General features: G+C 43.6%; 2 protein-coding genes across 4 annotated transcripts; both read left to right on the top strand.

Annotated features, from left to right (window-relative positions):
• Positions 1-4,592: 4,592 nt before the first annotated feature.
• Positions 4,593-13,106, top strand: LOC131260078 (diuretic hormone class 2). 3 transcript variants are annotated; one of them, XM_058261739.1, is made up of 6 exons: positions 4,593-4,702; positions 5,099-5,178; positions 12,352-12,445; positions 12,521-12,628; positions 12,699-12,742; positions 12,815-13,106. In XM_058261739.1, exons 2-6 carry the CDS (start codon positions 5,172-5,174, stop codon positions 12,907-12,909), a joined length of 348 nt encoding a protein of 115 aa, XP_058117722.1. In that variant the 5' UTR covers positions 4,593-4,702; positions 5,099-5,171; the 3' UTR covers positions 12,910-13,106. The 3 variants fall into 3 exon arrangements, with proteins under 3 accessions (XP_058117722.1, XP_058117721.1, XP_058117720.1); XM_058261738.1 differs by having other exon boundaries at positions 4,595-4,688; XM_058261737.1 differs by lacking the exons at positions 4,593-4,702; positions 5,099-5,178 and having other exon boundaries at positions 10,596-12,445.
• LOC131260077 (SERPINE1 mRNA-binding protein 1-like) lies at positions 7,101-10,440 on the top strand. The gene has a single exon (XM_058261736.1). It carries the CDS (start codon positions 7,736-7,738, stop codon positions 9,230-9,232), a length of 1,497 nt encoding a protein of 498 aa, XP_058117719.1. The 5' UTR covers positions 7,101-7,735; the 3' UTR covers positions 9,233-10,440.
• Positions 13,107-13,142: the final 36 nt, after the last annotated feature.

The following is a 13,142-nucleotide window of genomic DNA, read 5'->3' as shown; positions in this document are numbered from 1 at the left end:
TTATGCACTTTGCATCCACATCGGAAAACGGTTTCCCCAGGGTGGGGGGCTCTCCATGCGGTAAGTGGAGCATGGTCCGTTATGAAATTAAATGATATGCACGATCAATAACTATCTCGATTGTCGGTGATATTGGCCGGCACGAGGCCGGCACCTGTTCAGCCATCAATGCTGTGCACATCGGTGTGATGTTCGGATCTCTGGAACAGACTCATACCACCCCGAAACGGAAGGGATGGAATAGCGTCAAAAAATAAAACAAAACATCCCGTGGGCTAAAATGACTCGCGCGCGTTGGCTGCTCGCTATCGGAAAATTAAACAAAATTCCATCGATCCAACCGACGTCAGACGCCGCCCCGCTTGTTTGGCTGTGAAACGAAAGCAAAAGGGAACCGGCGGATAAGCGATGACCAAAAACGTTATTAAAAGCAAACAGTTCCATTTATTTCACGCGCAACAAATGATAACGATGCTGCAGCGTTACCCTGGAGCGGGGCGGGCAGGAACATAAAGTATCTTCCCGAACGGTCCCGTCGAAGAGCCAGTGAGGGCGGCGAAAACCCCTATCTAGGTTACGGTTGTCCATGTCCCTGCGTAGGGGAAGAGCAAACGGAACGGTAAAGTTTGCATATCATATTTCCCTGGCCGAAACCATGGTCCCCTTTGGCAGTATTGCAGTGGAGACGGAACCGGGGGAGGACGTATTTCCTTCGAGTACGTTTTAGGTAATTTGTCAAATTGATACGGTTGGTAAATATGACCATATGCTTGCACGGGTGGCGTTGGCTCGGAACGTCCAATCCTCATCTTGCTCGCCCTTCGCACCTCACCTTATCTGGAGCATCTCGTTATCTGATGGGATTCGTATATAGACTATAGATATCGCTGGTGAGGCCAAGTGCGAATTTGCAAAAGCAACACTGTGCTGCTATTTTTAATGGATTATAATTTTTTAATTTTTTCTACCAACTTAAACTTTTTAATTTAAGCTTTAACTTAAACCAGAATTGCCATTGATTGAGATTCAACTTCAAACCGGCGTACGTCCAGTACCTTTACGATTTCAAAACTGTTTTTAAATATGTATTTGCGTCGAATTATTTCTTACCAATATCAAATGTTTCACGCTTCAATGGCTATTTATTATAATTTGTGTGAATTTACTGCACATGTTTTGTTGAGTTCCTGAATTGACCCTATGTTGGATTTACTGGTATTATAAACGTGTATGGTAACGAATTTTAGAAATTACGGAGACAGAATGAGAGTGGTAGCCACGCAAATCATTTGTGGTATTAGCTAAGGCAGTTACCGATGGAGCCGCCTGGTGGAAATTGAGGTGCTAGGTCGTTCAATGCATTTCGAACTCATGTACTAAGGGAAACTGATCTGTATGGTATTGCTTTTGGAGCCCTTGTAATGTGATGGTACACATGAGTGTGTACACATTTTTCTTAACTCGTATCGTCGACAGTTCAATTTCGAATTAACAATGTAGTGTTACTAGCTGTATGAGACATGTTTTGTTCGATTGGCCAAAGGAGAGAATAGTAAAAGGGGATCTCATGAATGCACTTTAAAAACTGAATAAATATAGAATCAATTGAATTAAACAACCACTTTTACCATGTTTTATTCATTTTACAAGACATGATTGAACTGGTCCAGCAAACGATGGAGACGCCTAGTATGTTGTAAATGTAAATTGAGCTAAATATAATGCTCAAAAACATACGTGCCAACATCATATCGAACAGTAGAATTTTGTATTCATACATTAGAAAGAGCAACTCTAGGGGTTTGAATGGTTTAAGCTTGCATTAAGCGTAACGAGTATATTTGTTTTTAAATTGAGTTACATATTTGTTTTCGTAATACTCCGTCAGCATGATGGTTTCTTCCATATTGTTCCAAACCCTAATACCAAAAATAAACTAACTCGAACAGGACGATCGGTACGGACCGTATTCACCCTGCTACCTGCTACATAACCAAAGGTCAGCGTCATAAGTGTGGCATAATTAGCTTGAGGCACATTGCAAAACTCTCCCAAGAAGGTCAGCTAACGGTAACCGGTAATCCTCGGCAGGTCAGGATCCCATTCGACCACTTATTTATTCGTTTATTCGTTTCAAGACGTGAGAGGTTTTTCAGTGAAACACTTTAAATATTTAATACTTTATTACTTTCTAAAAAATAGAAATCTCTTATTAGAGAGAGATTTGGTTTTGTTAAAAAGATGACATGATCAACACTAAATCACTAAAACTTGAAATCAAATATTCTATTAGATTCAATTTCAAATAGAAGAAAATAAAAGTTCTATTATTGATAGTCCGCTTTCCATAAAGTAGTCCATTCATCTGTAAGGAATCAACATCAACACAGGAGACGTACACCAAGTGCATGTCCGGAATGCCATTAAACGACAAACAACCCATTTTTTTAACGCAAGGGATGCAAACTTGCGTTAAAAAAATGGGTTGTCTTCAAACCGAGTTTGATAGGGAAAAAATATTACCCTGTTAACCATCTTCGTTAGGAGAAAATCGAACGAAATGGAACTGTTCAATGGCGAGGAACAATCGGTCCAGTCCTGTCTTCGGAGAACCGGTCGGGCTAATGCTGTCTCCTTCCATTTGCATTCGCTCAGCTCCCTCCCTTGCCCTGCACTATGCTCTTGCCGTGCGCTTTTCGGTGGAAGTGCGTCAAAATCTCTACGAGGTCTCCACGCGCTGACGCATACGCTCATGGACGGTGTGCCTTCAAATCGGGCCGACAAAATTCACTGACTTTTCCCAAAGCCATCCAGCGCTATATCTTTCCCCCACCCCACCAGCTTAGCCTGTCCTCAATTGGGAATTCCCCTAAATCGCACACAGCTTCTGGCTGGGTTGTCCCCGTAATGGAGGGAAAATTAAATTTTCACTCCTACTTCCCACCGTGGGAAACGATCCCAGCGCTCTCGGTGCCTTTTCTGTGCTTTTGCTGCACAGAAGAATTCGGAGAAAACGGTACTACTCCATATCGGAAGGGCCCAAGGCCAGTGAGTTTTCAACATGTTTCCAGCAAGGCACACGTGTTTGTGTCCGTTTGTTTGTGTGCCCTGGTGTGTGGGCATTTCTACGATTTATTTTACCCTTACTTATCCGAAACCACGCCAAAGATGCTGGATTCAGGAAGGGCTCGAGATGTACCGAAAGGGGAAAATGGAACAAAATGGATGAAACAAATGTACTTAGGGGTAGGAGTCCTGCCGGTTAAATGAGCAACATTACCCCACTTCTACGTTGCCTGGCCTAGCCGTAGCCTTACTCTTTTTTGTTACAGTACCATACTCCAGTGGTGTGGGATTGCATTTTCCGACCGAGTGTAACGGTCACTCTGGAGTATGCTCGAGGGCTTCAGCATAGGCCAGGGTGAGGAGCGAAAGGATCGGTGCCCGGTATGCAGTCTTGCCAGGACGAAACCACATTGCGTTCCAACGGTGGCCACTGTTTGTTTGCGTACACGGTTGTGTTCCGTCCTGGTGGGCTCCTTCGCCTTTTCCTGTTCCTTTTAATTCGCTTAACGCAACCCAGAGGGAAGCTGCTTGGCAATGGTCCTCAAGGAAGTATATTGATCACCTTGCAGCGAGTAAGAGCGGGACAGACAGCATGCGAAGAATGCGGAAGTTCAACGAATACGATTTATATGTTTGAAAATAAAATATGCGACGAAGCATTTCGTGCAGTTGAGAGGCGGCTTCTCGTATTTTCATGAAGTAAATAATGCATCTGAATATATTTTTTTCCAATGTGACTTTTTTTAACATTCCCAGCATCCGCACATCCTCACATTGTGTGCCCATCTTTCTTTCGCACTCATCCTTTGCTAACTTGTTTTCACACCCAATTGTGGGGACAGCTTTCCTTCTGGCCTTTTTCAAATATTTTGCTCCTTTTGTGCGCTGGCTCGTGCCTTCTTTTTCTTTCCCGATCTTCTGCACTCCGTTTCATTCATCTTTCCCCACGATTTTTATCGTCCTGCAAAAAAAAAAATAAATAAAACAGTCCAAGCGATATATCGAAGCAACCCGAAAGTGATCGGATTGTACGGCCAGCAAACGGCCGTCTCTGCGCAAACTCTCAAACTCTGGTCGCGATAAAAAGGAAGAAAAAAGGAGGAAAGCCTTATCTGTGTGTAGATTGCTTCCCAAACAGTCACCCTGTCTGCGCCCAGCCTCTTGGCGCACTTCAGTTCCTATCCTTCCCCATTTTTCCCAACGCAAACCCGTAGCTTCGGTTCCAGCGCCGAACTGTTGCTTTTGCTGCAGACTGCTGCCCGCTTTTGGAATGTGTGCGAGATCGGCGGTATGTCGGCGGTAAGGACTACCTGTAGAGTTGTGTAGATTTTATGCTCTCCTCCACCGGGCTCTATCGCCAACTCCCCCCCTCCCACGCCGCTCCACCGGTACTCGCCGTCAACACCTGCCAACCCGAGCTCGGGTCCGAGCCCCGGGTTACCCGGAGCACTATAAATATAGGGGACCGAGCGTACACCTACCATGATTCACCGTTGTATTAAGAGTGTGCAACCACGTGGTTAGCTTCCGCGCAAACACAACACAACACAAAATCTGAACCAAAAACCTGCAGCAGGATCTGCGGGCGGAAATTGCCTCCGTGTAGTGTACCGTTTCCGACGGTGTGTAACATCAGGTAGAACAGTGTCGTGGTTCTTGGCCACTGGCCTCCGGGGGTTGACCTGTTGCAGGCGATGGCAGACGGATTCGAAAGATTCGGATTGAAACAAAAATGAAAAGCTTAATGCACAAGAACAAAAACCCAATTCGAATCGCTTCGTCCCGGAGAACAGTGGCAAGACGATCTTCTTCGTTTGAAGGAGTGAGAACTCTATGTGCGTGTGCGGGTGTGTGTTTGCGCACGGTGAAGTGCTTGTAGTGCAAAGCAAATCACAGCAAGCACTTATTGTGCACTTGATCGGTCAGATGCTGAATTTGCATCAGCTTCTGATACGATCTGCGTTATACAGGAAGTGTGCGAGCGATCTACTGCAGGATTGTGCTTTGATTTTTGGATTTTGATTGATTACAGGGCCAGCAACCTCCATCGGTGTACTGTGAATCTCTTATTAGGCTGCACGAGGCGGTATCAACGCGTCATCAACATGCAATGTAACTATTTCACTGTTTCTTATCATATTTTATGATGACTTATACTGTTTATAAATTGTTTGTGAAATAAGAGTACCTTTTTGCATACAAAGAAATACGAAAACGCTAATTTTCGTTGAAGTTAAATTTGAAGTCGTAAAACGGTGAAAAGTTTAACAGGCCTAACAGGCCTTGTTATAGATAAATGAAAAAAAGAAAAGCAAAAACATTATGTGACAAAGTGACATGAATATTGATTGAAGTAGCTTCATTTTCTATTTCCTAAGCAAAACATAATTTTTAAAAGCTATTACAGTTGACTTTCCTTTGATGTACCGGAGTTGTCCTAAAAGGAATCTACCATATTAGAAAAAAAAATCTTTCAATTACTTCACATTCAACTTCATGCTAACTTTTCCCTTAGAGATTTCTTACTTCATTTTGTTATCGTGTCCTACCTTGCCTTCAGTGTGGTGCAGGTGTCGTACTTAATGAAAGAAAAACATCCGGGGTACTTTACACCCACAATGAATAATAAAAGTCTGACTGACAACGGAGACGTGTGACTAATGGTTTTAAAACAAAACTCATGTCCTTATTTTCTTTTTAATACTTTTACCGAAAGGGTAATAACAACCCGAAAGGGAACCAGGAGATGGGAGCAACACGTACGTACGAACGTATATGTTTTCAGCCATTCCTTGTCGGTGGTTTCTTGATAAGGGTATTGCTTATTTTTGCCCGCTGTGCAGCAATGTGACTGATCCCGACGTGGAATGCGTGTTAGGAAAGGGAAAATATAAAGGCAAAGGCAAAACCGTGCTCTGGGTGAAACATGACAAAATTTCTAGCATTTTTGTCATGGAAAAAAACAGCCTCTGGGGTCGTGTTCACTAACGAAGGCTTATTGTGTTGGTGTTCACATATCTTCTTTAAAGTGCTTTAAAGATTGTCTTCATGAAAACGCATATGTTTTTCAACATATGGAGTAATTTATAAACAATGTTCATTTAGACTATATATAGAGCTTATGCCCATTCAGTAATATTATCATGTCAAACATTAAAGCATAATTATCGTATATTCAAATGTATAATCGTTTTTTTAAACATCTCGTTACGAAAATGAAATTTTTGCCATCGATCGATAAGCATGAATATTGAATCGCCTGTTGCATTTGTTCTTAAACAAAAAATGTGCACATTTTGTGGAGAACTTCTCGTTCTTTTCCATATCTCCATTCTACAAACTCGACACCCGTTGTAGATTTGTAGAAATAGGAATTGTATAAAAAAAATCAACGAAGATAGTTGCACGTTGAAGCGCTCGAATCATGCAACATATTTTTGGTGGTAAAAATAGGTAATGGATGCTGCATCGTTCAATTTCCTGGCTCTATTTTTAGAAATTCTTGTTGAGTGCATGTACGTGCTGGGAGTGATTCATTGAAGATTAATTTTTTTCTTTCAGTGTGTTAAATTGCATAACTCATTCTGCAATGTGATATGCTATTAAATTTCGACAAAAACATCACAATTTGCGAACGGTACGAAACGGGCCGTACATGTGAATCTTGATTTTTAAAATGTGACACTTCCGCCATTTTAACGGACTTGTGTGAATCGTTTTTAAACACAAATTTATTTAAATAGTTTTTCACCTGACTGAACAATTTAAATACACTTTCGAAGCATGTAGAATATAATTTGGATACTAGTGCATAGCTTTTATTTTGCTGTTATCAAACGGGTTTAATTTTTCGGATAAAGTATGTCATGCCATTGCAGCGTGTTTGGTCGATGTATATACACCTTGGCAAAAGCACTAGTCACCTTGCTCTGAAAAAGGAACGGCCACACCCATGCGCTTGTCCGAGGGATCGTTTCATGTGGTTCGCCGCAGAGGACAGTTGAAGAGTAATTATGTCAACGCAGTGAAGAAAATCTTGTTCGTCCTAGCGAACGGAAAATGCACTGTAGTAAGTGTGGTTGCGAAAAGTGTGGGAAAAGAAGTGTATTTTAACGCAACATTTACTGGAACGCGGTACGAGCGCGTCTGGACCATCGCAGCATCAAACACACGCATCGTGCTTAGCTGGAAAACCGTCCTGTAAAGCCACAGATGGAAACAATAGTTCGTTTTTGAATCGAAAAACGAATCTAGAAGTCGCACACCTCGTGGATCGATTTGTGCCTGGCCGCCTGCCTAGGGTTCCGTGTGCGCACGAGAGTGTGAAAAAGGAAATGGTGTATTGAAACGGGTGGGACAAGGAGCAAACGCCGCAGTTGGTAATAACCACACAGCCAGGCCCGTCCATCCACCGTTGCCACAGAGTAGCGCAGCCCACCATACAGGGTTGGCAAGTTTGTTCGTCGGAGCGCGAGCGCGTGTGCGAACGACAATTATCCGTCAAACGGCGCGGTTTCGCTGAAACCAGCAGCACAGTGCGCGTGAACGAGTGTGGTTGTGAAGCACGAGCCTAGTCGGGCGCGTGTGTGCGTGTGAGTTGCTTTCGGCAATCTTTTTCCGCTTCCGAGACGGCGTTTTTTCGCTTTCGCCATCCTAAGTTGCACGCGAGATGGAGAACACCTCCTACGGAATCAATGTGGCGAACCGCTACGATCTGTTCTGCATCGACGACGATGCCGGCGATCCGATGGAGTCCATTCTGAAGAACAAACAGAAGCAGCAGAAAAAGCAGCAAGCTGCTAATACGGCCGCTTCCGCTGCCGGAACCCCGGCAGCAGCTGGAGCTCAGCCCCAGCAACCGTCGTCCGGACAGGCGAAATCGACCGCGAAGGGCGGTGAGAAGGAAAACAAGTCGGCTGGTGGGCGCGGAGCGGAAAATCGACACCCGGATAAAACGGCAGCACAGACGAACGGCACCGGCAATTTACATAATCAGCGCGGCACGGAACGACGAGGTATCAAGGAAACGCAGAAGGACAACATCCGCAACCAAGAGAATCAGAAAGTCGGCGCTGCTGCTGCCGCCGGTGCAAAGTTCCCCCGAGGCCCGAACAACAAGAACGGAACGGTAGCACCCGGAGGTGGCAATGATGATAAGTATCCGCGCAAACCCCGTGAGTACGACAGCGATGGACAGCGAAAACCGTACGCTCAGAATGGTGGTGGTGCTGGTGGTGCCGGTGGACCGAAGCGCTTCGATGGTCGCGGTAAGCGCGATTTTGACCGTCAATCTGGCTCCAACAAAACCGGAATCAAGGCGGTGGATAAGCGCGACGGTGCCGGGTCGCACAACTGGGGCAGCTCGAAGCAGGACGCTAAGGAGTACTCGAACTTGGACCAAGAATACCAGCCACAGGATGCCGATACGAGCGCCGATGAGAAGACCAACCCGGAGCGCACGAACAACGTGGCCAACGGCGACGGCGAGGGTGCTGCCGACGCGGCTGCTATCGCCAAAGCTGAGGAAGAGGCCAAGGAAATGACTCTGGACGAATGGAAAGCACAAAAGGCGGCGGTTCGATTGAAGCCCCAGTACAATCTGCGTAAGGCGGGCGAGGGCGAGGATTCGGCTCAGTGGGACAAGATGGTGGCACTGGACAGGAAATCGGCCAAGGGTGAAGCAGCGGAAGGGGACGATGACGAAAACAACGATACTCAAAAGGCATCGGCCGGTGGCAAGGGCAAGCAGGTGCTGGACATCGAGTTCCACTTCAATGACAACCGTCGGGGTGGACTGGGACGTTCTCGTGGCGGCCGTGGCGGCAAGGGTGGAGGCCGAGGAATGGGACGCGACGGACCGGGTGGAAGGCGTGGTGGTGACTTTGGCGGCGACAACTATCGAAGCGGCGGCGGTGGAGGAGACTACGGCTATCAACAAGATGGAGGCGCTGGCGGCACGAATGAGGGTGGCATGGAGCGGCCACAGCGGGACAACATCCGGCGCAACAATCGACCACCGTTCGGTGGCGCCGGTGGCGGTCCGGAGCGAAGCTACGATGGTGGCATGAACAAGTACAGCAGACCGAACCCGCGCGCTTCCAAGCAGCAGAACACCCCAGCTGCCCCGAAGGTGGACGATGAGCATGCCTTCCCGTCGCTAGGTTAAGCGTGGAAAGTGGTGAAGCATAAATACACACCACCCACCCCCCATACACATGGATGCAAAGTCCAGTCGGGTCGCAGCGGCCACAAAGAAAAATCTAGCGAGCGAGTATTTAGAGAAGGATTAAGTAAACTATGCACACACACACACATACACGCTAGGGAGAAATGTATTGCAACACACGTTTCTTTGATAACTTTTTTTTGATTAATAATCTTATGCATAATCTGATCAAGAGCACCAAGCAAATGGTGGTGTGGTACAGAGAGCAGGTTTTGAAAATGTTTCAAATGTGCACGATGACGTGCTTTACAACACATTACGAGAGACACAGGACATACAAACAGTGGGTTGCAATAGTGCTCGAAAGCTCGTACTTTTCTTCGAACAACAGATTAAGGAACCAGGTGTTCCCGTTTTCAAGGTAACCAGTAGGAGATTCAAGTTACTTCGAATAAGTTTTAGCTACTTATGTCAGACACTCTCTGGCACATACGGTAAAGGAAGCAGTTTGCCATGAGAAAACAAAAACATAAATATCACCCTATAGCCAAAACAAACCATACGTTTCTTACAAAAACAAACAAAAAAAACAAAGTCTTCTAATCTGTTTTCTCAATTCAACGCTGTTGCTCTCGGGGAGCAAAGAAACGGAGAAGGGTCTACATACTAAGTTCGTTTAGTTCCGTTGCTCGTGCAGAGTTTTGTCGTATGAGATGCCCTGTGGTCACAGTTTTTGGAATAAGCATACCCGTGTGTATGTGTGGATGGATCATTCATTATTTTGTCTTTTTGCGGCGCTCCCGTCATCAGCAATATTATGGTTATGCACCTCTCCTGCCCTCATGCGGTATTACTGCCCCAAGAATTCATATTTTTCTGATTATTTCAATTATCATTCTTATTATTTTAAATAACATCGTACTAACAAAAAGCTTTTCGTTGTTTTCGATATCATCAATCCACCAGCCCCTCTCAACTGTCCCTCTCACCGCATTATGGAGCGCCGAATTTATGCTCCTTACGAACTTAAGAATAACCTGTACATCAATCGTACTATTCTGTAATCTGTTCCGATGTTTGCAAATGAGTTTTACTACTTGAAAAAGAAAAATAATTAAATCGAAAAAAAAACAAATCAAGGAAATCGTAACTATGAGGCGTGTATTTGCTGCTGATTGAGATGCTGACTTCGATCACCAACTATTCACCCACTTACGCAAACGTAAATAAATGATAAGCCACGGCGGGGGAAGCAGATGAGCAAAGTAGAAGTACTACTAGCAGGAAGTTAGATAAGGAAAGAAAACCGCAAACAACACCCCGGAAGGTTTGATCACGAAAAAGATAATAATTTGAGAGTTAATGAGAACAAAGCAGAACTATTGAAAACAAACTGAAACCAAGACTATGCTTATTTCATTTGGTTTAAACCATCGTATTACGCGAAATGTAACTGGGTAAATTGACCGTCTGCATTTATCGCAGAAGAGCTGGGTGATTACAAGGAATGTTTTCATCTTGAACTCTCGTTGTTCGCAGAACAACATGGAAGAAATAATGCCCCAGTGGGTTATGGGGAAGATTTGTGAGAAAAGCCTGCTAGCAATCCTATTTAATGAACGAAGAATCAAACATGCAACACTTATGTACTAAAATAATCCCTACGTAAACGAAAACATTGTTTATGTGTAATAAAAATTTCTTTACAGGGAAAAGATTGAATGAATTCCGATGGGTCGCAAACACTACAACGCAGGAGGTTGCACGTTAGGGTTGAGTTTGAGCTCTTCTTTTGGCCCAACGCGTTGAGTTCGTTGTAAAAATTAACCTCCCACCAAAAATGGGTTGTACATTACCTACCAGTCGGTTGTTCGGCAGGCACGGGTGTCGGTATCCGGCCGCATCACTCGAAGATGGGAGGACCCATCGTCGAAATTGAGAATAGCATCATCAGCAACTACGGAGCAATAGCAATAGCATTTACCAGGCAGAAAAAGTGCGTTTTTGTTAACGCACGTTGCTCAGTAAAGGTGAAACCCTAATCTATACTGATTCTATTTCAAGCAACACAAACATTAATAGTTCGATAAAACCAATAAAAACACAAACACAAAACCATGTATTATGTACTCGAAAAAGTTGAAGAAATGTTTTCTGTGCGGCCATGGGGGGGGAGGGGTGCATTATGCCTACAAGTGAAGCATGGTTCAAATTGTTCATGAACAACTGACATCAATTCTTATCCGAGTGTGGACCTACGAACGTATGGGCATCCTACACAAAATTATTATCTATACTTGCTGCTATGGTAGAAAACTGGAAACAATGTACTCATGGTCGAGCGATAGGACATTAAAGGTTTGAATGCATACCTTCTCTACAAAGCAATTTTAAAATTGAACGAAGGAATAAAGAGTATGTCTTTAAACATATACAGAACAGAACCAAAAATCAACTACATTGAACTTGCTGCTCTATAAAAGCACATTCTTCATGCCATCCTCGTTGTATTCTATGTTTTCGAATGGATTATTTATGTAATATCCTATGTGGTTCCCATTGGATTGCATTTATTTCGCACTGCACAGCATGAGTTGCGTAAAAATATTTACGATGCCGGTGCACGTGGGCGATGTGAAGTTGCATTGCGCAAAATAGACGTTTCGAGTATCGCTTTGGCCGTGCTGCGCCCAATATTTTCTATTTTGTGAATATTATTTTCCTAAACTTATCCTTTGCGAGAATGTATATTTTTGAGTTGTGTTTCATATTCATACACAAATTTCATGTCCTGGATATTTTCTACTTTTAGTATGAAACTATTTTCAACCAATTGGCACGTTTGATGTCTGAAAGCACAACAGTGTTGCCAGTAGATTATTACCAGTTTTGATGTATGACATTTCGAAAGCACGTGTAGATGTTCGAATATTCAAAAAGAATTTTATAATTGTAACTAGAGTAGCAGTTGGACTCGTGCATACCACTTTCATGAATGAATAAAAGAATCTACGTCAATATAAAGGAGTAAAAACCGAACTTTGAATGATTCATTAACATTTTTATACCAATCGTGAATGATATCCTCAAATTTATGTTATTTATCGTTTGCTATTTAGTTCGCAAGGTAACTGAAACGTGGGCCTCAGCCGTGGCTATAACATTTCTTCTTCTAGTCTTCACAACTACAATCGACACATCATCTGCTTTAAGGTTTGGCTAGCTTTGTCTTGAGAAGTAATAATTTATTTTACTTATTAAATATATATTTTTATTATCGTTTCACAGCTACCGAGGCTACAAACAAGAGATGAAGGAGCAACCAGACGATGTACTAATAGATCTTATTGCACGATACGGCCATACAATGCTGAGAGCTAAAGATGAGCTAGAAAAGTATGGTGGAATTTTTTCTTTCAAAGGAAGTGTATAACCTAATCTATTTTTTACTCCTTGTTTGACACAGCTCTAAGCGAACCGTTGACTTTGGGCTGTCCCGCGGATATTCAGGTAATTAAGGCATACATGAAGATAAATAGAGCCAGCAATACCCGTTAACACAATATTTTGTTTTGTACGCAGGTGCACAAGAAGCAAAGCATCGAATGGCAATGGCAGTTGCCAACTTTGCCGGTGGCCCCGGGAGGAAACGAAGGTTTGAGGGAATCATGCTGTAAATTGGAACACTGAAGCGAGCCTAACGATTTCTGTCATGTTATCATGAATAAGTGCAATATTGAGTAACGGAAAACCGACGAAATGAGCCTCACAACACAATCAATTCGAGCAATACAACCGCTTTTTGTCTTCTGTCTAATGTTGAACGTAGAGTTTAAATAAATTAATGCCAGTTTTGATAGAAATGTATCAATGATGTATTATCCCGAAGCGTTTAACTGTTATGCAATTG

The sequence above is a fragment of the Anopheles coustani genome, chromosome 3 (genome assembly GCF_943734705.1).
Source record: "Anopheles coustani chromosome 3, idAnoCousDA_361_x.2, whole genome shotgun sequence".
Classification (NCBI taxonomy): domain Eukaryota; kingdom Metazoa; phylum Arthropoda; class Insecta; order Diptera; family Culicidae; genus Anopheles; species Anopheles coustani.
This window is presented reverse-complemented; position numbering and strand designations above follow the sequence as displayed.